At 41.3% G+C, this 27,658-nt stretch overlaps 1 protein-coding gene across 1 annotated transcript; it reads right to left on the bottom strand.

The window, feature by feature from the left end:
* Positions 1-1,337: 1,337 nt before the first annotated feature.
* Positions 1,338-17,194, bottom strand: CUZD1 (CUB and zona pellucida like domains 1). The gene is made up of 9 exons (XM_069755899.1): positions 16,953-17,194; positions 12,533-12,662; positions 11,493-11,695; positions 11,006-11,153; positions 10,360-10,571; positions 4,429-4,601; positions 2,629-3,014; positions 2,085-2,350; positions 1,338-1,587 (listed from the first exon to the last, which is right to left on the bottom strand). Exons 1-9 carry the CDS (start codon positions 17,131-17,133, stop codon positions 1,418-1,420), a joined length of 1,869 nt encoding a protein of 622 aa, XP_069612000.1. The 5' UTR covers positions 17,134-17,194; the 3' UTR covers positions 1,338-1,417.
* Between the last annotated feature and the right edge of the window lie 10,464 nt (positions 17,195-27,658).

Here is a 27,658-nt window from a genome sequence, read left to right as displayed (position 1 = left end):
GATATACACTGCTCCAGTGGTTGTTGGTTTCAGGTTCTTTGTGGCGCACTTTTTTGCCACAGGTTTCCAAAACGTTGGCAAAAATAATGTGGTCTTGCCATGAAAATTGCAGTAAAAAAAAAAAGTTTGTTTGCCACATGTGAATGCACTTAATTTTTACACATTAACTTGGTATCATTCATGCCAACCCAAACATACATAAGTCTTAATTATATCCTAATTATAACATTGTGAGTGGACGGAGGCGGCTCAGTAACGAATGTAGCAGCCATTAATTTGTTCAATGGTTCATCTTGTGTATTGTGAGAACTCGATTAAAAAAAATGTATTTTCAGAGAATTGTCTTTTTTTTTTTAGTAAATACTGAAGCAGGACAATGTGGAAGTCGGTCACTTATAGTTTTTTTTTTCTGTAGTGTTTAACATTTCTGCTTTTTGCCAAGTTTATTGGAGAATAGAATCTCTTTCCATGATTCAGGCTCAACCGCCTTTAACTAATGTTCACTAAAGTGTAGCCTATAGGCTCAGTCATAAACTGGGTCCAGTGTTTAATCTCCACAGCTGCTCTGCCTATGCAGGTGGCATCAACTGCTGAGCTCGGTGATCGGCTGCAGCGCTGTCAACATCACATTACCGTTGCATTGGAAAAAAAAATTGGGGCAGCAGAGAAACCGCACTTGACCCCAAGAGGATAACAGCCTATGGGCTAACTTAGTTGAAGAATGACAAACCCTTTAAAGGTGTGGTCTCATCTATTTATGGCAGATCTAGGGTGAGCCGTAAAGATATGTACTAGTCCCAGAGGTGGGACAAGTATCTATCTCCCGAACAAGGGTACTTTTGATTTAACATTTGAACTGGTTCCACCGCTGATGGAAAGGAGCACACTTGCAAGAAGAACCTCTGTTTTGGAGATAGGGCTCAACCTCTGGGGCGTGCACCTTTTATTTCGGACAGGGTGCTTCCCCGCATGTGATTACTGCCTGTGGATAGCGGTAACCAACTTTCTTAACTATTAGTGTTTCTTATAGACTGGTTTCACCTGTCTGAGTTTTACAGTCCATGTACGAACCACAATTATTGAACTGGCTATGGGTCTTCTGACCTGAACTCAACAGTCCATATGCCTAGGAGGTTGTTGAATTACCCACGACCAGTCTGGAAATCCAGGACTGCACATGTATAAACTTGTATACAGTATATGTATCCGGCCTTATGCAGATGTTTCCTTTAAATGCTTCCGTATACCAGGTATAATGCCGCTTCACACACAATAAAACTAGTTGACTACTGTGTGGTCCAGTATCTCAGCCACCCAGAAATTATTAGAGAGGAATTCATGGTTTTGTGCTTTTATTTTCAGAAGGTGTTCTGCTCCAGGGGAAGCACTGAAGTGCAGATATGTATGGAGTAATAGGTTATTGTGTGGCCACTGGGAGGTATCTGTATCCGGTCGGCTCCTTTCTGTAATATTTCAATAGCACCAGGGCGAAGATGGCAACATTGACCACCAGAACAGGGATCCCGACAACATACAAGCTGCCTTGATCGGTTTTGATAACTTCATCCTTCTTTTCATTGAACGAACCTGTCGAAAGAGCCAAAAACAGGAGATCATCGTAGTTGTTACGCTGTGGAACCTTGTGTAATATTGTTCATGTATCAACAAGTTGACGGACATAGACCTGCCATAACCTTGATGTGAGGAGGACAGTAAAGATATCGCAGGCTGTGTGACAGAAGTGGGCTACCAAGAGAAGAAGGTCATGTTTGGCAACCATTGTTGTGGTAGGGTATATTCTACTATTGGTTGATGCTAATGCTGTACTGTGGTACAATCGGCAATATGGGCATCTGAGGTTGACAAACTGGGAACCACATTGGTCTGAACCAAACTGTGGTCAATAATAACGTATCTAAAAATGTGACCACATCATGTGAGGTTGGGAGCCAGGTTGAGGTCTGCAGTCAGGTTGAGGCTCCACAACATCGGTTGCTGGTAGATTACGTGACTTGGGTTTGTAAAAAACAGAAGTATCCCACGTGCTAGAAATGTTTGCCCACCCCTGCTGTAGGGTATCTCACCTGACGCTTCCGATTCACTATGGCGCTTCAGACGGATTGGTCCGAGCACAGCGTGGGTTTTCCAAACCTTGGAGTTCAGATCTCTGCGCTGACGAGTGATACATCCCTTATTACAGCGGGAGCCGGGATCATTAATATCACATATTACAACCCGGCACTGGAGATACACAGAGGTGTGTGCATTCAGAAACCTAAAGGCGCTGAAACTGAACCGGGCATATCCACTGCCGGAAGGGAAGTTGTGGTAAGTGTCGTCTTTTGTACATCTGTAATAATAAAAAAAAAGATTAAGTAGTCAGTGGAGTTTTTCATTTGCAAACAAAATTTTTCTCCTAGAAACAGCGCCTCCCCTGTCTATAGGTTCTGTCTGGTATAACATCATTATCACACTCAAGTAACTAGGCATGGACTGCAATACCAGACTCAACCGGTAGACAGAAGCGGAGCTGTTTCCCAAAAAGAATGCAAAAATAGCCAAATTGTTATTTTAAATTATATCTATGAGCAATAAAACTTGTAAGGGTTTGGCGTTTCCCCTTCTTACCCGTTTCTGATAAGATCATAATTGGGTGCTTGGAAAGTTGACTGCGGGGATGTATAGCAGGTATCTACAAATACAGTCAGGTCTGGATCCTGGGTTCCTACTGAAGCTTGGAGGTATACGGTGTCGTTAAGGTCAATGAAGTAAGGAGAGTCCAGTACTGGAGAGTTGAAGTCTTGGGTGTGGTAGAAAGCCAGGCTGACGTCATATTTCCCGCTCTCCTGTTGGTCGTGGATGACGTCGTCCGTGGTCATGTACATGATCTCCGCTGTAGAGTCGCTGTCCAGCTCACAGGTCACAATGAACTGCAGCTCTTTGTGCCTTGTGATCACTCCACCACCAGGACGGCCATGGATTGTATTTGTGTAGTAAATGAGGTGGTCCTCAACCTGGAGAAAGGGAACCGAAAAATGTGAAGGAAATTGAGTATTTTTTTTTTTCAATTTGTTTCTTTATCAGAACTCTGTTGGTCACTCCAAGAAACACTCCGCCTATTTGCACAATGGCAATTCTTATTCTGGAGAATTTTTTGAGCATTTTTTTTTCATTTCCAGAAGTAGATTCAAAGAGTTTTTTGAAGCACTTTGGAAAAGATTTTTTTTTTCCCATGAAGCAATTTTTATTTTTCAATTTAGAAACTGCTTCAGTAAATGCTCCTTATTCTGGAGAATTTTTGGAGCATTTTTTTTTCATTTCCAGAAGCAGATTCAAAGAGTTTTTTGAAGCACTTTGGAAAAGATTTTTTTTTCCCATGAAGCAATTTTTATTTTAGCAGCCTTTTGATTAGACAGTGCCAAATTTGAGCGGATTGCATCAGTAACTCCTCAAAAACAACCTAAAAAAAATTTTGATTTCTTTTTTTTTTCCACCAGGAATTTTTCAAAAAAAGGAAGGGGGGGGGAAAAAGAAACACTCAAAACACTGAATAACTGATTAGGAAAAGATGAATAATGATTAGGAAAAGACTTTCTAGTGTTAAAGCAACTTTTCAAGTGTTTTTTTAAGATTCCTCTAAAAAACTTTCTTTGCACATATCCATAAACCAAGAAAAGAGATAAAAGGTAACATGGAAATTGTGACCGTACTGTTGGTCAGTCTACAGGATTTTCTGCAAGATGTTAGAGTGAACAGTTTTGTAAAAACAAGCACAAAATTGAGCAGTTGAATTGCTGCCATTTTTAGTAGATAGACACTTTAAAGAGTTGTCCTCAACACTAACACAAGCATCTTTGTAATTTACTTGTTATTAAAATGTCTAATTTCTCAAAAATAGAGGGAGGGTTTTGTTTTTTAGTTTTTTTTAGTTTACTGCCCTTTACCTTGATTACCATCCACCTATGCGGTCTTATCAGAGGTGGTCGGTTTCCCAGGCAAGGAACAGCTGCTTCTGCTTACAGAATTAGAGAGTGCACAATTTGGCGATGTCCAAGTAGAAATCCGAGAGGTAGGGTAAGCCGTGTGCTCTACAAGTACTACGGTGAGGGCATCCCTTTAAGGCCAGATTCTAGCCAATGGGTAGACTGAGTACAGGTATGATTACTGAGGTTCCAAGCAATCCCTGAGAGCATTGAATAGTAGTGCGCATGCACATCAGTCCCATAAAACTGAAGAGAATGGCGACTATGCATGCGCACTACCACTCCATTTACACGCGGGTCTTTGGACCCCTTTAAAAAAAAACAAACCTAGAGGTTTTGGCGATCCTGTGAACAGATGATAAGAGCAAAAATATAAATAATGATTATTAATTAGTGCAAATGAAATGATAAGCTTATTGTGTACTTGTACACCTCGTCTTCTCACCTTTTTAACTGTGCCGCAGCCTGAGAATGGCACCTCGAACACTAGAGGCTTTGCTGACTGAGCCACACAGGAAGGATCGATCAGTGTCAGATCAAGGGCATTATATCCCAGTCCGTTAATATAATCTGGATTAAGAATAACCGTCATGGAATCACCGGAGCAAGACAAGGAGCCTGTGACATAACACAAAAGCCATAAATGATAGACGCAGAGACATTACAGGAGACGGATACAGACGCTACAGTGGGAAAGAGGGCGAATCCAAAACTTAGAAAGCACATTTGGATTCTATTATGTGCCACCTTTTTCTTCTGTATTCCTGGTTATAAATTCATTTTTTAATTATTTTCATATAATTTTATTTTCAAATCTGATTTATCAGTCAAAATTGAACCTTGATGTGGCCATTAATCAGCTCAGAAGAGTTCAGGAGAAGAGAGATAAGGGTTACAGACGCTGCCATCTGAATGCTGAACAAGCTCAATTGGGCTTATTATGCAGTTTGTTGCACGGAGACCATAGAAGCTAAGAGGTCCAAAAAAGTTACTGAACCCAACCGCATAAATGCTTTTAGCCAAAAATACCAAACTATAATGTGAACCTGTCAGCATGTTCTTACTTATGGATGTACTGCTATGGCTGTGTATGTACTTGTCTCTCTATAAAAATTTTTTTTTTTTTTAGAGAGATTGAATGTGCCGGGCATGAAAAATGTAGCATAGAAGCCATATGCAAATCAATCCGGAAGTGCACTGGGGGCGTGTCAATGCACTTGGAAGAAGCAGTCCAATTGCTCTGAAACACCCCCCCCCCCCCCCCGTGCACTTACAGCATGATTTCATATGGCTTCTACAGGAGATGTCTCGTGAACAGTACATTAGACCTCTATCAAAAAGATATATAAATACACACAGTATAGAGTTGAGACCAGAAGTTTTCATGCATTATATAAAAAGACACATCTGAATGTTTTTCTCAATGTCTGACATGAAATCAGAATAAACCTTTCCCGTTTTAGGTCATTTAGGATTACCATAATTATTAATATTTGTCAAATGCCAGAATAATGAGAGAATGTTTAAGACATTTTTATTACTTACTGCAAAGTCAAAAGTTTACATACACTAAGATTATTATGCCTTTAAACAAATCTTGTCTGCCCATATGATGATGTCATGTGTTTGGAAGCTTCTGGTAGGTTTTTTGGCAACATCTGAGTTAATTAGCGACACACCTGTTGATGTATTTTAATGCACACCTGAAACACACTGCTTCTTTGTTAGGCTATCATGGGAAAGTCTAAAGAAATCAGCCAAGATATTAGGAAGAGAATTGTGGACTTGCACAGTCAGGCTCATCCTTGGGTACAATTTCAAGATACCTGAAGGCGCCTCGTTCATCTGTACAAACAATTGTATGCAAGGACAACCAAGATGGGAATTTCCAGCCATCATACTGCTCAGTAAGGAGATGGGTTCTGTGTCCCAGAGATGAACGTGCTTTGGTCCGACACATGCTTATCAACCCAAGGACAAAATCAAAAGACCTTGTGAAGATGATGGCGAAAGCTGGTAAGATTGTGTCAATATCCACAGAGAAACAAGTACTGTATCAACATAGGCTGAAAGGCCACTCTGCCAGGAAGAAGCCATTACTCCAAAAGAAGCATAAAAAAGATTAATGTTTGTAAATGAACACAGGACCAAAGACCTTCATTTTTGGAGACATGTCCTGTGGTCTGATGAAACTAAATTAAGCTTTTTGGACATAATGACCATCGATACGTTTGGAGGAAAAAGGGAGAAGCTTGGAAGCCTGAGAACACCATCCCAACTGTGAACCAGGGGGGTGGTAGCATCGTGTTGTGAGGTTGCTTGGCAGCAGGAGGGACTGGCGCACTTCACAAAATAGAGGTCATCATGAGAAAATAAGATTATGATTATCTCAAGACATCAGCCAGGAAGTTAAAGCTTGGGCGGAAATGGGTCTTCCAAATGGACAATGACCCGAAGCATACTGCCAAAATGGTAACAAAGTGGCTTAAGGATAACAAAGTTAATGTTTTGGAGTGGCCATCACAGAACCCTGATCTCAATCCTATTGAAAAGTTATGGGCAAAGCTGAAAAGGCCGATGGGAGCAAGGGACCTACAAACCTGGATCAGTTACACCAGTTTTGCCAGGAGGAATGGGCCCAAATTCCGACCAACTATTGTGAGAAGCTTCTAGAAGGATATCCCAAATGTTTGACCCAAGTCATTCAGTTTAAGGGCAATGATACCAAATACTAATGAAATGTATGTAAACTTTTGACTTTGTAGTAAGTAATAAAAATGCCTTAAAACATTGTTTCTGTCTCATTATTCTGCCATTTGGCAAATATTAATAATTATGGTAATCCTAAAATGGGGAAGGTTTATTCTGGTTTCAAATATATATATATATATATATATATATATATAAATATATATATATATATATATATACCGGTATGTACAAAATTTCTCTTGAGGGAGGGGGCTGGTAAGAACCCAACTTCTTTCATATGTAATATCGTGTTGATGCTCCCCTGGACTATATATATATCTATATATATAATTGTCTAAGGGTTTTTCCGTCTGTCTGTCTGTCTGTCTGTCCAGGAAATCCCGTGTCTCTGATTGGTCGAGGCCGCCAGGCCTCGACCAATCAGCAACGGGCACAGCGACGATGATGTCATAATGGTTGCCATGGTGACGATGATGTCATAAAGATTGCCTCGACCAATCAGCGACGGGCACAGTCTGCCGCGAATTCTGGAATCATCATTGTCCATATACTACGGGGACATGCATATTCTAGAATACCCGATGCGTTAGAATCGGGCCACAATCTAGTATATATATATATATATATATATATATATATATATATATATATATATATATACTTTGTGTCTCCTGTAAATTCACTGACTTGCCCAGGAATTAAAGCTGATTGGTCACCAGTTTTTATAGTGCAAACTACAGAAATTATTAAATAGATCTTAGACCTGATGACGCAGGTGTACTAACTTTGCAAATCAGTATCAGAGTAGCTATATAATTATTTTTTAAAAGCTTTCTTGCCTGTTATTAATATACTGCTAGTAAATTAGTATAAGGCTGGAGTCACACTAGATTGAGCGCTCAATAAAGATTTTAAAACCTGTGTGTTTCTTTCTTTCTTTCTTTCTTTCACTTTATTCTTAATGTGTGTGTTTTTTTAACCCTTTCAGACTAGTGGCTTAATAATGGATAGGTGTCTTATTGATGCCTCTCCATTATTAACAAGGCTTAATGTCACCTTACAATAGCAAGGTGACATTAACCTCTCATTACCCCATATGCCAATGCCACAGGGCAGTGGGAAGAGAGAGAGAGGCTAAGTGCCGGAATAAGCGTATCTTACAGATGTTCCATTTCTGGGGTGGCTGGGGGCAGATGTTTTTAGCCAAGGTGGGGGGGGGGAGCAGGGCAATAACCGTGGTCCCTCTCTAGGCTATTAATATCTGCACTCAGTCACTGGCTTTCCCTCTCTGGCGGAGGAAATTGCGTGGGAGCCCACGGCAGTCTTTTCCGTGAATTAATCCTTCAGTTTAACCCCTACAACTCCCAAATTTTGCACACACACTACTAACATTATTACGGAGGGACATATAAAAATCTAACGGATATGCAATGGTTTACTGTATGTAAACCATGTCTCATGTCCTGTCGGGTTCGGTAAGGATTTAGCAAAGGCCGACAATTGAATTACCGGCTTTTCTGCTATCTAGCTCTGTATGAAATATATATATATATATATATATACTAGATGGCAGCCCGATTCTAAAGAATCGGGAGTCTAGAATCCATATATACTTTATTTATTCAAATGTAAAAATAATACAATTAATAAATAATAGTAAGAAAGAACAAAAAATGGCTGCACTCACCAGCTCTTGACAATTCTTGTTATTTAAGGTACAGTTACACAGGATCCATGAACATGCTTATGAGGGGAGGGATGAAAGACATCAGACGACAACTTTGCGTGTTGTGGCAAATGCCACAACAACGGTTCTTTGCTTAAGAACAATGTCAGGTAGTAGAAAAATACCCAGTTAATAATAGGCAATAGTTCTTTGCAGGAATGCAGATATTAATAAATAGGCAGTTTATATTGCAGAGAAATTGCTGGGCAATAATGGACAATGTCCTTATGTGGCAAATAATAGAGCAATATACCCAATGTGGCAAAGAAGAGGTTAATAAACGGCAGTCTCTCAGTATAACAGTCAGTGAATAATAGGCAGTATATGGAGAAAACACCAAACAAAAGTTCAAAATTGGTGTGAAAATGTCACTGAACCACTTCACAACTAAATATATATAGTTTTGGTAAATGGTATTATCATTTTTTTGACGAAATTCGGCAGGAGCTTGAAGAGCAACGTCACTGGGCCCGCCTCCACGCAGTAGAAACTTGCTGTGAGGTAAAAATTCAAAAATCACACCAAAATGGCGGGCAGAGTGTGTCACAGTACGGCACGTTTCTGATTGGTCGCTCGCAGCAGGCGGCAACCAATCAGACACTGGACACTGTTGACGTCACTTATCTCCGGACATTAGCTCCGGACATTAGCTCCGGACATTAGCTCCGGACATTAGCTCCGGACAGGAAGTTGGCACAAATTGCAGGAAGTAGTATTCTAGGCAATTATATATTAGATATATATATATATATATATATATATATATATATCTCACTGACATATATATTATATATATATGTATATATATATATATCTAATTTATAATTGCCTAGAATACTACTTCCTGCAATTTGTGCCAACTTCCGTGGCTTTGTCCGGAGCTAATGTGCGGAGCTAATGTCCGGAGCTAATGTCCGGAGCTAATGTCCGGAGATAAGTGACGTCAACAGTGTCCAGTGTCTGATTGGTTGCCGCCTGCTGCAAGCGACCAATCAGAAACGTGCCGTACTGTGACACACTCCGCCCGCCATTTTGGTGTGATTTTTGAATTTTTACCTCACAGCAAGTTTCTACTGCGTGGAGGCGGGCCCAGTGACGTTGCTCTTCAAGCTCCTGCCGAATTTCGTCAAAAAAATGATAATACCATTTACCAAAACTAAATATATTTAGTTGTGAAGTGGTTCAGTGACATTTTCACACCAATTTTGAACTTTTGTTTGGTGTTTTCTCCATATACTGCCTATTATTTTTGTTCTTTCTTACTATTATTTATAAATTATATTATTCTTACATTTGAATAAATAAAGTATATATGGATTCTAGACTCCCGATTCTTTAGAATCGGGCTGCCATCTAGTATATATATATATATATATAGACTGTATATATGTTTCACGAATATTTGAGCCCATGGATCCATTATATGTCCATCTTGCAAGCCGGCAAGAAAATCACACCATACGGATGTCACACGGATACTTTGATGCAAGGAACTTGCATCCTCGCATTCCACATGGATCACTGTTCATGAAACATTTGTGCAATTCTCATCTCTTTTTAAACGGACCGATTTTTTTATACGTTGTGCGTGACGCCAGCCTAATACAGCCATTATATCGATTTTCAAAGTAAGTTCATCAGTCTCATCTGGACTAAAAGATATATTTTTTTGTATTTTTCTTCTTTAATGTATGACAGAGATATCTTCGACACTACTTTCAGCCAAAGATGTAAAAAAATTTTTTGTTACTTCTACTAAAAACGTAAGGTGGGGAGTCAAATACATCATACATGGTTATCCTGAGCCTATACCTGGGGGTATCATCTCAGAGTCATGTATGAAGATGGTCCACTTGTCCCAGTAAAGTCTACCTTATAGCATAGGCACTACATATAGGTCACCATGATTTATAGATTTAGCAGTGTCTCGGTACTTACTGTTATTAGATTGAGGTATTGCTGAATAATCAACAGAGAAACCATAATAGGAGTTTGCATAATCTGCGCTAAACAACAAGGTCAAAGTATTGGAAGTCGTCTCCAACTCAGCCACTGTGCGACCGCAGAGAATATCCAGCACTGGCGAATTAGTGTCCGGACCGTCATAGAGAGCAATGAGGTCAAAACGGCAGAGGGGATCAATTTCTATACTATATTGGAAGAACAGAGGAAAACAAAAAATTGCAATTAAAAAAGACACTAATCACAATGGATGAAGGGGTTGTCCAGCCGATACGTAATATTTAAAAAAAAAATTGTTTAGAGTTCCATAAAATATCAAGAGTCGCATCTCCTCCCCTTCACATATTAACTGGAGCTTCTGTTCTGGTGCTTCCCCAGTTCCCAATGGTCCCATCTCGACACCGCGGAAATGACCAGAAACACCAACACAGCTAATCACTTGTCACAACAGTGGCCAGGTTCAGCTTGTGGGTTTCTAAGCATGTTCTGTATTTCTGGGTGCTGAGAAGGGAGTACGTGAGTATCGGAAAGACGGAGTATTAATTCTATATTTTGTATTGAGTACCCAAGAAACATTTGATTCCTAAATGAGGAAACGAGTTGAGTTGTCAAAGAAACTTACAAGATTTCACTGAAGGACAGCTTCACTTTTGCATTCTTTGGAACTTCAAGGTGCCACAAACAGAATGCAAAGTGAGGATGGCGATTCGGATAATTGGGGCTTGAAATGGTTCCCGAATAACCTCGGAGGTTTCCTCCACAGTCTACAGCTGCGGAGAAGCCAAGAAAACGAAAACTAAAGAACAAAATATTTAAGGAAACAAAATAACAGATGGTCGACAAGTACGGACTTAATACAAACCCATGCATCTCCTTAAAGGAGGTTTTCCAGGACATTGGTTATTTTTTTTCTTACGGTACTAAGGACTTACCGACTGGTAGTTGCCAATCCCGGACATAACTGGAGCCTTGGCAAGTATAATGGGTTGTAATCCTTTGGTTAGAAGCAATTGCTCTCTCTTACCACTTCTCCGGAGGTTTACCTAAATTATGGCTACATCTATGGTCTGTATAGGATTACAGAAATTATTGTAGCATCGGTCTCTTACCATTTTCTGGAGTAACAGAATAGTACAAGAAATATGCAGTCCTCACAAACGCCGCGGAGTCAGTGGATACTCTGATATGCACACTGCCTGGAGATTCGTACACATTAATCCTGGGAGCGTTTGGACACAGGACTCCCAGAACGTCAAAATTCTCATCAAAGATCGTAATATTTTCTTGGGAACAGTCTGCTCCTGGGTTTAAACTAGAAAAACATTACAAAATAAGTCAATTATTACAACCAAATACTACAGAACTTTTATGGGTTATCCAAGGATAGGCTCATTCAGACGTCAAATTTTTACGTACAAGTGTTATCTACTCGCATCTGTGATAGTTTCCATTCACATGTCCAGTTTTTTTTTCCTTGGACTGAGCGGTCCACGGAAAATATCAGAGACATGTCTGATTTTGATCAAAATTGGCAATGCAAGTCAGTGGGTGCATGAAAAACATCGGACCACACTCGGATGACATCCAAGTGTGGTCCTATTTTTGCGAACTATCAGATTGGCCAAGGTCAAACTTTTTTTTTAATTTCTCCATGTACAAGAATATCGGATGACACTTGCACCACACTGTGATCAGATTAATCAGTCCAAGCTTCTCGAATGTGGGGAAAAAAAATTGGACGTCTGAATGAGCCCTTAAACAATAGAGTTTACTTTTTTTTTTAACAAGAGAGCATCACCCTCGACCATGGCATTATGTGGTAATGCAGCTTAGCCCTATTCACATACATATGTTAGATTATATTTTGGACAATGGGTACAACATGGCTACTGATCAGACTAAATTTAGTGGCTGGCAAAGAGTAAGAGCAATTAGATCTTTCATAGACTAGTATTTTAGATGTATACAGGTGTTGCTCCACTACTAACCATTACTGGTTGAACCTACATGACCATTAGTTCCCAGATCTTCTGGACATACATGACTCCTAAGTCTATCAATCATGGCACTTTCCATTAAATGGCTGCAAAGCCATCCAAGTAGTCTACAAACCAAAGACTATAGAAGAGGGCAAGAAGTCTGATCTTACTCGAGGATGGAGAAGATGACTCTGGTGGTCTCATTACTTGGTCTGTCTATGTTCCAGGTGCAGTCAGTATTTTCATTAACTTGGAGTTGCACTGGTTTATGGGATTCTGCAAAGCTGGCTCCACATCGTGCTAAAACAAAGGATAGAAAAAAAAGTGAGGTGAGATTCCTGGTTAAAATACTGGAAATTACTCATAACATGCAATAGAACTGGAATATAAAACTTCTAGAAAAATGTGAAGATTTTATGATTTTCACGGTTTACAGCAAAAAAGATCCTGCACTTTCATATCACCACTACAAGTTTTGCTTCCGACCTTCTTCCACTGTGTGCAGTATTATTAGTAGTATATTGCTACTACAGTATTAAATGTTATACTTTTATTTCATCTGGTTCATTATTATTAAGGTCTTTTTCATAAATCAAAAGTACAGTTCAATATAATAAACTTTTTAATATATCTTATCATAAAAATATGCTTCTTTCTTCCCCTTATCAGTCACTTCTCCTCTTTCTGACTCCTGAACTCATCATCCATTAAGAAAAAAAAAAAAACAGCTTCGATCCATCTTGCTCCAGACAAGATGGACTGCCAGCTTACCGTGGTGTCAGGATACACCTCTTATTATACTCTATGGAGAGAGAAAGAGAGAAGGGCAACTGATGAGCAGAGTCATAAAACAGGCACAGAGAACCATGTATAGGTTTTTCTGAGCGTTCTAACAAGTCTTTTACCTCACCCTAGAGCTGGATTCATATTTACACTGCTCAGTACTGTTGTATAATGAGGGAATCCTGCTGTGATGTGTATGGGAGAAATCATACAGAAAGATGTCTCCTCCCAGCAGCTCCAAGTCGAATGAAATGAAAATTAAGAGACATTTCAATCAAAATTACCAACCCGAATGACCACATTGTCAGTCAATGGAGTCCATTAGCAGGATCGGATAGAGACTGATGAGGAACCCTGTGCAAGAACAATATTTGGGCTTTTTACAGTCCAATAACTCATCATAATGCACAACTCCACCTGCTTTGGAGGTGGTAATGGCCCCCTCAACTCTTGGGCCCCTGTGGTACAGCGCAGGTTGCTCCAATATTATTGTCCACCCCTTTCCATCAGGCATCATTAGTGGCCATTGTATGACAGATTCATCAAGGTATAGCTTTCTAGACAGAAGCCACAGTGCAGATGTGAACAGAGTCTTACACGGGGCGCTATGTTAGGATGTTGAAGGGTGTACAACAGGTTTAGAAATTATTCCCTATTATTAGGATAACTTCACAGTAGCTGGGGGTCCAACTGCTGGGAACTCGACTGATCCTAAGAACTGAGGATCAGAAGAACCCCCGTGTGAATGGAGCACTGGTCGTTTATGCGCGCTTCCGATCCATTAATTTACTATGGAACCACCATTTGCATCCAGTTGGGTCCTATTGTAAAACCAGATCCTGTACAGGGGTTAAAGGGTATTGGGATTTCTCTGGAGTCTGCCAGATGGAGTGGCTTTTCCCAAGTCTGTCCAAGGCAGGCTTTTGAGCCTGTGGTCTCAGGCAGACATTACAACTACAAAAGGGGAGAAGCCAGCGCTGCTAGTGGTCAGAACGCAATACTAAAAGTGCACATGCACATATTAATTTCTGACTGTATATCAAAATGAGACATTTAGCAAACAATTGATCAATTCTTTGAGCCACCCCGCCACGTCACGGCATTCTCTTGGGGCAGTCCTACTCTACGATTTTTATATTCGCTGTGCCATTACGGCCTCCTTAATATGTTAGGAGAAAGACCACATTAGTCCCACTCTACGTTTTTTTGTTTTATTCACTGTGCCATTACGGCCTCCTAAATGTGTTAAAAGTGGGACCATATAGAATGCAAACCGTACCTGTAGCTTTTCTGAATCACTCCCATGGCGCCAGAGAGGGTATGCGACAATAACGGTCGACCAGGTCCAAGCATGGACATTTCAGATCTGACCTCCACAATGCCTGACCAGCACCATGGATAAAGAGAGAGACAGGCCCAGGCACAGGTGCACTAATTAAAACAGAGCCTCCTTAACACATTTAGGAGGCCGTAATGGCACAGTGAATAAAACAAAAAAACGTAGAGTGGGACTAATGTGGTCTTTCTCCTAACATATTAAGGAGGCCATAATGGCACAGCGAATATAAAAATCGTAGAGCAGGACTGCCCCAAGAGAATGCAGTGACGTGGCGGGGTGGCTCAAGGAATTGATCAATTGTTTGCTAAATGTCTCATTTTGATATACAGTCAGAAATTAATATGTGCATGTGCACTTTTAGTATTGCGTTCTGACCACTAGCAGCGCTGGCTTCTCTCCTTTTGTTTTTGTAGACATTACAACTACATGCAAAATTCCCAATGGAAGTTCTATCAGTCTCCCCTGCTCAGAAGTATGTGAGGATGACTTTTAGCTATCATGCCTTTCACCATGTACTACCCATAACACACAATTTCTTTGAACATTACATATAAAATAAGAAAATATTAGACCAAACATTTCCCAACATTTCGGATATTGAAATAATTTTTTCAAGGTGGTGTTATAAAGTATTCTAATTTACTGAGATAAAGACTTTTGGGTTTTCATTGGCTGTAAGCTTTAATCATCAACATTAACAGAAATAAACACGTGAAATAGATCACTCTGTTTGTAATGACTCTATATAATATGTGAGTTTCACTTTTTGTATTGAAGAACTGAAATAAATTAACTTTTTGATGATATTCTAATTTAGTGAGAAGCATTGTATGATTCCCCAAGATGGTCAACTATGACAAATTCTAAGAGCACAACAGAAAAAAAATGCCTGTTTGCCAACCCTAACAAGCCCAATTATGGTGGCGAGTCTGTCTATATGGTACTGTGCAAAAGATTTATGCAAGTGTTGAAAAAGTGCTACAAACTAAGAATGCATTCAAGAATAGAAGTGCTAACAGTTAATTTTTATCTATTAATCAAATATAATGTGAATAAACATAAGAGAAATCTAAATCGCTAATCAATGTTTGGTGTGATCACCTTTTACCTTCTAAACAGCGTCAATTCTTCTAGTTACACTTGCCCAAAGTCAGGGATTTTGTAGGGTTATATTCGGGTGTATGAGTAACCAATTATACCAAACAGGTGAGAATGATCAGCATTTTCATATGTAGGTCGAAACACAGTCTTTATCTGAAACAGAAACAGCTGTGTAGGAGGCTCAAAACTGCATGATGAACAGCCAAACTCAGCCACACGGGTGAAGTTGTGGAATACCCTTTCATGTCACAGGTCATACACCCTGGCAAGACTGAGCAGACACAACAAGACACAAGGCAGTTACACTGCATCAACAAGGTCTCTTCCAGGTAAATACTTCAAAGCAGGCTGGGGTTTCAAGATGTTGTTCAAGCTCAACAGAAGCAATAAGTACATGGCAATGACGAGGACCATATATGCAGTGGTCGGCCAAGGAAACTTACTGCAGCAGATGAAAAATACATCATGCTTCGATTTGAATTTGGAAGCAGTCTAGCAGTGCCATCAACTCAGAACTCAGCTAAGCTAAGATACATAACCATCATGAAATAATAGGGAGGCATCTGATTGCCTCCATATTAGTTCTGCAACAGGACATCGACCCCAATGCAGCAAATGTCATTAAAAATGATTTTCTAATTAAAAAACAACAAGGACTCCTGGAACTGATGATATAACCTCACTGAACCTTGATCTCAACATCATCCAGTCTATTTGGTATTACTTAAAGAGACAGAAGGATTTGTGCAAGCCTACATCTACAGAAGATCTGTGGTTAGTTCTCCAAGATGTTTGGAACAGCCTCCCTGCTGATTTCCTTAAAAAACTGCAGGTGTACAGAGAACTGGTGCGGTTTTGAAGGAAAGGAGTGAACTGATCACACCAAATATTGATGTGATTTAGATTTACTTTTTTTGTTTATTCACTTTGCACTTTAATTGATAAAAACAAACTATTAGCATTTCTATTTTTGAAAGCATTCTTATGTTGCGGCATTTTTGCCCACACATTTGCTCATTGCTGAAAATCACAAATGCTTAGCAGGTAAGGGTTTTATCATCCCCCAACTATCTTGAGAATAGGAGCCCCAACTCCCTTGGACTTCAGTGGAAGGAGAAGGCATAGCGAAATAGAGAAACTCGCTTCTCCCAATTCTGTAGATATTCCAAAGGTATTGGAGATTGGAAGATACTTTTAAAAATGAATTTTTGGTGAGCACCCAAACCTGCAAAGTCCTCAAACAAACTGATCGCCAGGATCACAAGGGACACCAGGTTTCCACTGGACCCCACTGGGTAATACTGGTTTTCAGTGGGTATGACAGTATATGATGGATGGCGTCTATAATGGTTATGGCCATTACTTACCCACAGGTACCACACCTTTCTCTTGAGCTAAACTAGTAGTGACAAAAAGCAGCAGGGTTATTAGACGTCCTGCAGAAGACATTGTAGAAGAAGTTGTTCGTAAATGAGCTGAGGTTAATATTGTGCAGAAAGTAAATAATGACATATATATATCAGCTTGTAGACCTGCCAAGTTCTTCATTGGGGGAACCTTCTGATAGGGACAGCTGGCGATTCTCAGTATGTGTCAGGACAGAATCGGCATGCGTAAGAAGTCAGCAGCTGCTCGTCTCTCATGGCTTCACGGTTTGGTACAAACATCCGTCATTTCCTTATTTAATACTGGAAATATCAATTAAAACTAATGGCATGATAAAAAAAAACACACAGATAAACCAAGATAAGTTTCCTAAAATGTTTCCCATTTACTTATGAAGGTTTTTTTTTTCTGGGAAGTAAAACTGATTGACAAAATGATTGGTTTGGAACAAATATATAAAAGAAACAATATTCGCCTCTCGGTTCCCCCGCCATTCTGGGTCCAGTGCTGCCTGATGCGCTGCCGATCTCTACTGCAGCTATGAATATACCATCGTAGGGACACAGGACACCTGTAGCCAACTAGTTGTAGTAAATCTGTGCTAGATATCATATACTGTACCCCCCTGCTAAAGGGAAAAGTCAGACTAGGACCATCCCTGTTCGTATGACAGAGCAGTCACACATGGAGACCATACAAACTCCTTGCAGAAGTTATCCTTTGGGATTTTAACGAGGATCCCAACCCTGCAAAGAAACAGTGATAACCACTAAGCCACTGTGGTGCCCAGCCCTGCAAAGCAACAGTGCTAACCACTGAGCCACTGTGGTGCCCAGCGCTACAAAGCAACAGTGCTAACCACTGAGCCACTGTGGTGCCCAGCGCTACAAAGCAACAGTGCTAACCACTGAGCAACTGTGGTGCCCAGCGCTGCAAAGCAACAGTGCTAACCACTGAGCCACCGTGGTGCCCAGCGCTGCAAAGCAACAGTGCTAACCACTGAGCCACCGTGGTGCCCAGCGCTGCAAAGCAACAGTGCTAACCACTGAGCAACTGTGGTGCCCAGCGCTGCAAAGCAACAGTGCTAACCACTGAGCCACTGTGGTGCCCAGCGCTGCAAAGCAACAGTGCTAACCACTGAGCAACTGTGGTGCCCAGCGCTGCAAAGCAACAGTGCTAACCACTGAGCCACTGTGGTGCCCAGCGCTACAAAGCAACAGTGCTAACCACTGAGCAACTGTGGTGCCCAGCGCTGCAAAGCAACAGTGCTAACCACTGAGCCACTGTGGTGCCCAGCGCTACAAAGCAACAGTGCTAACCATTGAGCCACCGTGGTGCCCAGCGCTGCAAAGCAACAGTGCTAACCACTGAGCAACTGTGCTGCCCAATATATCACTGTCCGAGAAAGGACCAGAGTACAGACCATGACTTCACACTAACAGGCTTTTTGAGTTCGGGTCAAGAGACCCAAGACAATTTACGGTCTGTACTTGGATTGTGTTGCAGTAATGTAATGTGTGAATTCAGCTTCTGCTTGAGGTTATAAAAAATTAAAATGAGCTTTATTTTTCTAGAAACAGTTCCTGGTTCCTGATGGATGTTGTAGCTTTACCCCATTCATGTAATTGGAGCTGCAATATATATTTATCTTGCTCGCTTATATAGCGCCATCATATTCCACAGCACTTTATAGGCATTATCATTACTGTCCTCAGTGGCATAGCTACGGGTTCAGCTCAGGGGGCAAAACATCTGAGTGGATCCCTAACTAGGTGACCTTGATCACAACTACGGTGGCGCATCCTAACAGTCGGTATTGGGGAACTCAGCAGAAAAGCATGCCATTAGTGAAAATAAAGTTCTATACAAAGGCCAACAATGATATTAGCATTATATAGTGACCTTATAGTGGCAGATACCAGTCCTGCAGAACACACAAGTGATTACAGTACAGTTATATATAGTGACTTACAGTTGGCATACATTTAGATGGAGTTGTTCACTGTTCCCATCTTTTCCATTTAGCCCAGACCGACATGACAACGAGATTACAGCAAAGACAATGTTAAGACGGTGTAGCAACTCACTTGGATAAATAGGTAACACATTAAAAACTGCAACTGACCCTGCCGATTCATGAACAAACTGAAGCTCCTGACCCCGCAATGGTTCCTGCGAGAACAGAGGTAACCCTAACCACAGACTAGAAGATGGTAACTTGGACCTATGCTGCCCAAAAGGCCGTCAAGCTTTTCACATTTCTCCTAAAGAATCAGAGGGCAGGGCAGAGCAGAGTGAAAATTACCTATTGAAAATAAACGCTGCTGAAATAGGAAGAGATCCCAGAGTGAGTAAAACAAACCACAAAATTAAGGATCAAGTATGTACTGTTATAAAATGTGCCACCTAGTTCCAAAAAGAGGTAGAAAATAAATGCAGGAAACAGAATATAAACAGCTAAGAGATAAACCTTAGCCGGTCTTTCACTGAGTGTCTTAAACTAAAGCAGTATGGCTGGACATCCAAATGAGACTATCACCAGCAGGAAATACCAGCAGGGGGAAAGTATATAAAGCTGCACCCAAAAGGTGATAGGACTGACAAATGAGTAAATGAAAACACCTGTCAGCCTAAAAAGACTGAAGCAAGGGTAACAAAAACTGTTGTGGCTCGGCGGAAAAAGGAGCCGACCACAAAGCACAGGCTCAAGGGTTTGAATTCAGATGCATGACAGACACATTTGACTTCTCACATTTCCAGCACCGTCTATAACCAACCTGCACATACTCCTCATTCTGCAGATGCCCTATTGCAAAGCCGCTGCTGCCATTTGTGGTCATATCTGCTGTGTGGTACAAAATCTGGGCTCCTCCTCTGCACAATATAATAATACCACTGTCCCTCTTAAATAGCAAAATGCCCTCTAGAATATACAATTGCCGCCTAGAAAATATTAATGTGTCCTAGAAAACAGTGTCCATATTTTTCCCCTAGAATGTAAAAATGTCCCATGTTCACCTTTCACTGTCACAATACTCTGAGTGACCCTATAACAATAATGCGTAAGTCCACACTTAACAATTTAACAATATACCCTGAGTCTCCCCATGTACATCTCCCTCACACACAGATTGATGGGCTCACTGCTTTCAAATACAAAATATAATGACTCCACGGCTCCTGTATACACAGTATAATTTCCCACCGCACTCTATGCAGAGTATAATGGGCCCACAGCTCCCCTATATGCAGTATAATGCCCCCACAGCTCCCCAATATAATGAGCCCACAGCTCCCCTGTACACAGTATGATAGTCCCACAGCTCCCTTATACACAGTTTGATGAGCCCATAGTTCCCCTGTGCACAGTATGATAGTCCCACAGCTCCCTTATACACAGTTTGATGAGCCCATAGTTCCCCTGTGCACAGTATGATGGGCTCAAGGCTTTCTTATTAAAATTATGATGGGCCCACAGCTTCCCTACGCATAGTAGGATGTCCTCACTGCTCCCCCAACAGAGTATAATGCCCCATACAGTAGTCCTAACACTCAATAAAGGCACTTAAACTGTATAATGGCCCTCACACTGTATGATGGCCCCCTCCATAGTCCACACACTTTATTATGGCTCTCACAGTAGTCCCCAAGCTTTAGGACTTTATTTTGGGCCCCACATTAGCTCAGTATGGGGTACTGTATGGTGGCCCCCATATTAGCTCTCACATTGTATAATGGCCCCAGCACGTTGAGGACCCTCAACAGTAGCCCCTAAAGTGTATGTAAGCTCCCCTCACACTGTAAGATGCCCCCACAGTCACACCAAAAGTTCTAAGTAGGATATCAAAAAGTTATATACTCACCTAATCCAGGATCTGATTCCGGACGAGTCCACTGGGCAGACCAACGAGTTGATCTCTCTGAACTACCGCTCTCAACCAGGACAGGATGATGGAATGGGATTCTGACCTCCTTGTGCATGCGCCGGTGCCTCTGCTGTAGCATCATCCTGTTGTGGCTGAGAGCGGTATTGCAGGGAGATTGTGTCTCCCTAGTCCCTACTCTATCGCAGAGCTTAAAGGGACTCTGTCACCTGAATTTGGCGGGACTGGTTTTGGGTCATATGGGTGGAGTTTTCGGGTGTTTGATTCACCCTTTTCTTACCCGCTGGCTGCATGCTGGCTGCAATATTGGATTGAAGTTCATTCTCTGTCCTCCGTAGTACATGCCTGCACAAAGCAATCTTGCCTTGCTCAGGCGTGTACTATGGAGGACAGAGAATGAACTTCAATCCGATATTGCACGACATTTAAAGCACCACACCAGGGGTGCAATATAAAAAACGCCAAACTGGTGCTTTAACGTGTGCACATACTTTTATAGATAAAGTCCACAGAATAAAATGGAACTGTTTTATATTTTAAAAACAAACAGCAAAGAAAAAAACTATCTTTTTTTTCTAAATTTCAGAATATTACTTTGAGGAAGAGTTGGATACAGAGAGGGCAGAAAAACAGTTAATATATATGTTTATGCCAGAATATACTGCAACTTCTGATAGAGGTCTAAACATGGTTATCTGGATTTTTTTCCACCTGTTATCTGCTCACTCTTGGTGTAGTATTTACTTACAGCTTGTCACATATGCAGACTGTAAAGTACAAGATGGAAAAAATGTTTTTGTCTGGTGCTCAAAGTAATTAATACAGGTAATATTTTGCTTTGTCGTACTCCAAATCTTTTTGGAGATGAAGCACCGCTAAATCTTAATTTAATAAATCGCTCTGAATTTGCTTTAACATTTTTCTGAATTCGCTGCTGCTGTTATTCAGATATCATCCTCTTTACTCACTTGGTATGGTTCCATTTTACAATCAACAAATACGCTGAATAAATTGTACACACAGGGTGTGAAAGCACAGCAATGAAGATTAGTTTGAGAGAAGGACAATAGTTCCATATAGGTTTTCAGGGCAGATGGAGGCTTTGGACTACTTTCGATTGGTGAATTCAAATTTCAAAAGATTTGCTCATTTCTGATTATTTTTTACATTTACAGCATATGTGCAGGATATGCCATAAATGTATGATAGACACGGGTCCATATAGTTACATAGTTACATAGTTAGCAAAGCCAAAAAAAAGACATTTGTCCATCCAGTCCAGCCTATATTCCGTCAGAATAAATCCCCAGATCTACGCCCTTCTAAAGAACCTAATAACTGTAAGATACAATATTGTTAGGCTAGGGTCACATTGCGTTAGTGCAACCCGTTTAGCGCTAGCGCTAGCGGGTTGCGCTAACGCAATGTTTTTAATGTGGCCGCGTCCCGGGGTCGCGGTAACGTCCCCGCTCTCGCAGATTCCCGATCTGCGAGAGCGGGGAACGGACCGCGGGCGCACCTCGGACGCTGCTTGCAGCATCCGCGGCGCGCCAGGAAACACCGGCGCGTCGCTAGCGCGTGCCGAACATGGCACGCGCTAGTGCTGCGCGTTCCCATTGCCGTGAATGGGCGCGCTAACGGACGCGTTGCACGGCGTTAATTTCGCCGTGCAACGCTGTCCGTTAGCGCGTTCCCATTAACGCAATGGGAACCTAGCCTTACTCTCCAGGAAGACATCCCGGCCTCTCTTGAACCCCTCGACTGAGTTCGCCATCACCACCTCCTCAGGCAAGAAATTCCAGATTCTCACTGCCCTAACAGTAAAGAATCCTCTTCTATGTTGGTGGAAAAACCTTCTCTCCTCCAGACGCAAAGAATGCCCCCTTGTGCCCATCACCTTCCTTGGTATAAACAGATCCTCGGAGAGATATTTGTATTGCTCCCTTATATACTTATACATGGTTATTAGATTGCCCCTCAGTCGTCTTTTTTCTAGACTAAATAATCCTAATTTTGCTAATCTCTCTAGGTATTGTAGTTCCCTTATCCTCTTATTAATTTTGTCACCCTCCTTTGTACTCTCTCTAGTTCCATTATATCCTTCCTGAGCACCGGTGCCCAAAACTGGACACAGTACTCCATGTGCGGTCTAACTAGGGATTTGTACAGAGGCAGTATAATGCTCTCATCATGTGTATCCAGACCTCTTTTAATGCACCCCATGATTCTGTTTGTCTTGGCAGCTGCTGCCTGGCACTGGCTGGTCCAGGTAAGTTTATCATTAACTAGGATCCCCAAGTCCTTCTCCCTGTCAGATTTACCCAGTGGTTTCCCGTTCAGTGTGTAATGGTGATATTGATTCCCTCTTCCCATGTGTATAACCTTACCTTTATCATTGTTAAACCTCATCTGCCACCTCTCGGCCCAAGTTTCCAACTTATCCAGATCCATCTGTAGCAGAATACTATCTTCTCTTGTATTAACTGCTTTACATAGTTTTGTATCATCTGCAAATATCGATATTTTACTGTGTAAACCTTCTACCAGATCATTAATGAATATGTTGAAGAGAACAGGTCCCAATACTGACCCCTGCGGTACCCCACTGGTCACAGCGACCCAGTTAGAGACTATACCATTTATAACCACCCTCTGCTTTCTATCACTAAGCCAGTTACTAACCCATTTACACACATTTTCCCCCAGACCAAGCATTCTCATTTTGTGTACCAACCTCTTGTGCGGCACGGTATCAAACGCTTTGGAAAAATCGAGATATACCACGTCCAATGACTCACCGTGGTCCAGCCTATAGCTTACCTCTTCATAAAAACTGATTAGATTGGTTTGGCAGGAGCGATTCCTCATAAATCCATGCTGATATGGAGTTAAACAGTTATTCTCATTGAGATAATCCAGAATAACATCCCTCAGAAACCCTTCAAATATTTTACCAACAATAGAGGTTAGACTTACTGGCCTATAATTTCCAGGTTCACTTTTAGAGCCCTTTTTGACTATTGGTACCACATTTGCTATGCGCCAATCCTGCGGAACAGACCCCTTCGCTATAAAGTCCCTAAAAATAAGAAATAATGGTTTATCTATTACATTACTTAGTTCTCTTAGTACTCGTGGGTGTATGCCATCCGGACCCGGAGATTTATCTATTTTAATCTTATTTAGCCATTTTCGCACCTCATCTTGGGTTAGATTGGTGACCCTTAATATAGGGTTTTCTTTGTCTCTCGGCATTTCACCTAGCATTTCATTTTCCACCGTGAATACCGTGAGAATGGTGTCCCCTCGCTCACTTATGTCAGCGGACAGGTGGCCACGCAGTCACAGCTCTGTCCATTAATTTCTATGGAAGTTATGAAAATTGCCGAGAGCACTTATTACCTTGTGTGACTGTGCAAACTTTACAAGAATAGGAGAGATTAGGAAACTTGCAAATTTCTCCTGTGTTCAGGGAACAAATACTGTATCATCTGTTATTCCTTCTTAGCAAACATTGGCTTAAGGTCAGCCTTGTGCTGGTAGAACATTTTGTAAATGTTTTAGTATATTGTTCTCTTAGTTTGTACTTGAGGAACAAACATATAGCACGGCACGATCCATCATGCACATCTGTGTCTTACCGAACACATAGAAAGTATGCCCCACCAGTATTTAAAGCAGTATGGTTTTTGGCCTGAGACCTAAGCAATAACCCAAAAGTTATATACTGGGGTCCTTGTAACCCTTGGTCAATTTCACTAAACTGAACGGTGTGAGACTTTGAATGTTCAATGCTTGAAGTGAATATTACAAGTTTATATATATAGGATTGCCAACTTTTGAGGAACATCTTGGAGACTCCCAATAAAAGGAACACACCCGGGAGAATTGACAAATTTCCTGGGTGCTGCTCAGACCTTCCACAAGGCAACACTTTCCCAATTTTTTCTTTGATGTGCTGCTGAGTCAGATACATCCAGAAGACAGGAATGAAGCACAGTCTGACAAGGGGGTGCGGTTTGTGAGAGGGGAAGCGTTTATGTCAAAATAATTTCTCAGTCCACAAACTGTGTACTTCATCTCCAGAATAAAGTATTGAAAAAAAATGTATCTAGTGGTGTTTTGGACTCTTCTTGCATATTGGATTTTTTCGTAGATCAAAGTGGAATCCGCCACCAGATTAGCACCGCCTCAACCTCCCTTTGAGCATACTACTTTTTTGCAAAAACATCAGTCATGCATGCGAGTCCACCACTACATTTAAACTCTTTTAAGGTTTGGACCCCTTTTCTGTTGAACCCAGGTCCAAGCTCAGGCTTAGTTGATGATAAGATATATATATATATATATATATATATATATAGCCTAATATTTAATATATATATATGTATATATATTAAAAATTAGGCTCCAAATCTGCAGTCACTCTATGTGGCTGCAGACCTGTGAATGATTTCCTGCTGCCAGCGCTGGGAACATGCCCACTAGTATGTGATTTGCATACATGCAGTCACATGTCAAGTTGATGGGCATGACCTCTTTCAATGCAAGTGTATTGAGCGAGGCCGGACACCTCTAGTTGGAATGTAGCCGGAAGTATAAAACTTGCATACTTGCAGGCACATGACTGCCTGCTTCTGGCACTGGAGAATCCTGACAGTGTGCACGGTGGGGGCAATGTGAGGTTCACAAGTCTGCAGACTGACTTGCAGCTGAAGGCTGGACACCCCCTTAATATCAAATGTGAACTGCGCACAGGAGAAGGTTCTTTATATGTAGCAGTACAGTATATTATACCTAGATGTGGATACGATCATATTCCTACACTTTCATGTCTACTTAGATCTTTATATCCCATGTGCTCGGTGCTGCACATTGTCTCCTCTTTCCTTCCTATTGTTGTATCTATAGGATCAGATGATGATATATTTATTAACTGACGTCTTATAAGAAGAGAATCAGTGAACTTCCAGGAAGCCAGAATCTATTCAGAAATCTTCTTGGGTTAAATTACCATTTATTTGTCCTATTTATTAGGCTCCACCAGGAGAGAAGAGTAGACGACGCCACTGACGTAAGCTGTGGGCCTGCACTATCATATATTGTGGTAATATGACAGATTATTAAGTGAATTGTGCACGTGGCATTATAAGATGGCAATACATTTATTGAATAAAACTATAAATGCAGCACTTTTGTTTTTGCTCCCATTTTTCATGAGTTGAACTCAAAGATCTAAGGCTTTTCCTATGTACACAAAAGGCAAATATAGTGTGCAAATTTGTCTAAATCTGTGTTAGTCCCCGCACACACGTCCGTTTTTTCTGTCCGCATGCAGTCTGTTTTTAAGGACCGCAAATACGGACATTTGCACACCCATAGTATTCAGTAGGGGTGCGCACATGTCAGGTTTTTCACATGAAACGTGCGTCCCTGTGGTAAACCCACAGATATGTCAGTTTTGTTAGTGCGGTGGCATTGCTTTTGACACTGTTCTTTTGTTTCGACAAAATTTTATTTTTTTGGGTAAGTTCACACAGGGCGTTTTTGCTGCGTTTTTTATGCTAATTTTCAGCTGCTTTTTCCATTACCAGAAAAGCCTATGAGATTTCAGAAATCTCATGCACACACATTGGTTTTTTGTGTCCTCAGGATTTTGTGTTTTGCTGCGTTTTTTGGACATAGAGCATGTCGCTTCTTTCAGCGCTGAGATCTCATCTCTCAAGAACTAGGTGCCGAGATCTCCATCTGCGCATGCGCCGCCCCCAGCAGCAATTTTCCCGGAGTCCACCGCATAGGAATCCATGAAACTGTGAGGGCTCTGGCCTTTCACAAAATGTCGGCAGAGCCCCCAAAGCAGCACCGACACCCGCAGCAGCACCAAACACCCGGAGCACCCAAGGCAGCGCGCTGCACATCCGAACCCCCCCTCATCCCAGCCTGCGGTCTGCAGCAACGCTCCACTCCTGCCTCCTCCAGCAGCGACCCTCGGACCCCGCTACCCCTGGTAAGCAATAAGACGCATGGATTATAAGAAGCACCACCATTTTATTAAAAAAAAGTTTTTATCCTATTTTTCTCCGCAAAATTTAGTGTGCATCTTATAATCTGGAGCGTCTTATAGTCCGAAAAATATGGTAATCTACAGACCTCTCTAAGGCTTCTTATCTTCCACAGCAACAGCAGATTGGCTGGTTAGGCCATGTTCACATGTTTCAGATTTGCAGCAAATTTTTGGTGCACATACAAGTAAATTGTTTTTTTTTTAAATGCCATTTCACGAAAGTGAAAAGATGCAGTTGCTCATTCTAAAGGTACCGTCACACTTAGCGACGCTGCAGCGATACCGACAACGATCCGGATCGCTGCAGCGTCGCTGTTTGGTCGCTGGAGAGCTGTCACACAGACAACTCTCCAGCGACCAACGATGCCGGTAACCAGGGTAAACATCGGGTAACTAAGCGCAGAGCCGCGCTTAGTAACCCGATGTTTACCCTGGTTACCATCCTAAAAGTAAAAAAAAAAAAAACAGTACATTTCCAATAAGACCTCATGCCATGAAATGGTTAAGTTGCGCCTTTACATAGGATGCTGATGTTTTGACAATCGTATGAAATATTACCAGCATCAAAGGAAACACAATTGTGTAGAGTTTGTTTGCATTTTTTTTTTACCTTTTCATTAAAGGGATCTCTCCCCTGGGAGCCGTACAGACACCTAATCTCTCCTCCAGTCACTGTATCCCATCTCCAACCCTTTATATCAGGCTCAGTGCACGCTATGTAGAATCAGAGCAGTATAGA

This window comes from Ranitomeya imitator, chromosome 2 (assembly GCF_032444005.1).
Source record: "Ranitomeya imitator isolate aRanImi1 chromosome 2, aRanImi1.pri, whole genome shotgun sequence".
In the NCBI taxonomy this organism is placed as follows: domain Eukaryota; kingdom Metazoa; phylum Chordata; class Amphibia; order Anura; family Dendrobatidae; genus Ranitomeya; species Ranitomeya imitator.
This window is presented reverse-complemented; position numbering and strand designations above follow the sequence as displayed.

What these genes read in the sequence shown, in the direction of transcription:
- CUZD1 (XM_069755899.1), bottom strand. Translation starts at nt 17,133, where the DNA reads ATGAAGAACTTGGCAGGTCTACAAGCTGATATATATATGTCATTATTT. An exon ending in CTGTCCTTCAGTGAAATCTT is followed by an intron (nt 10,572 to 11,005) that starts GTAAGTTTCTTT and finishes CTTCCAATATAG; the next exon opens with TATAGAAATTGATCCCCTCT. An exon ending in GCTGCGGCACAGTTAAAAAG is followed by an intron (nt 3,015 to 4,428) that starts GTGAGAAGACGA and finishes CCCTTTCTCCAG; the next exon opens with GTTGAGGACCACCTCATTTA.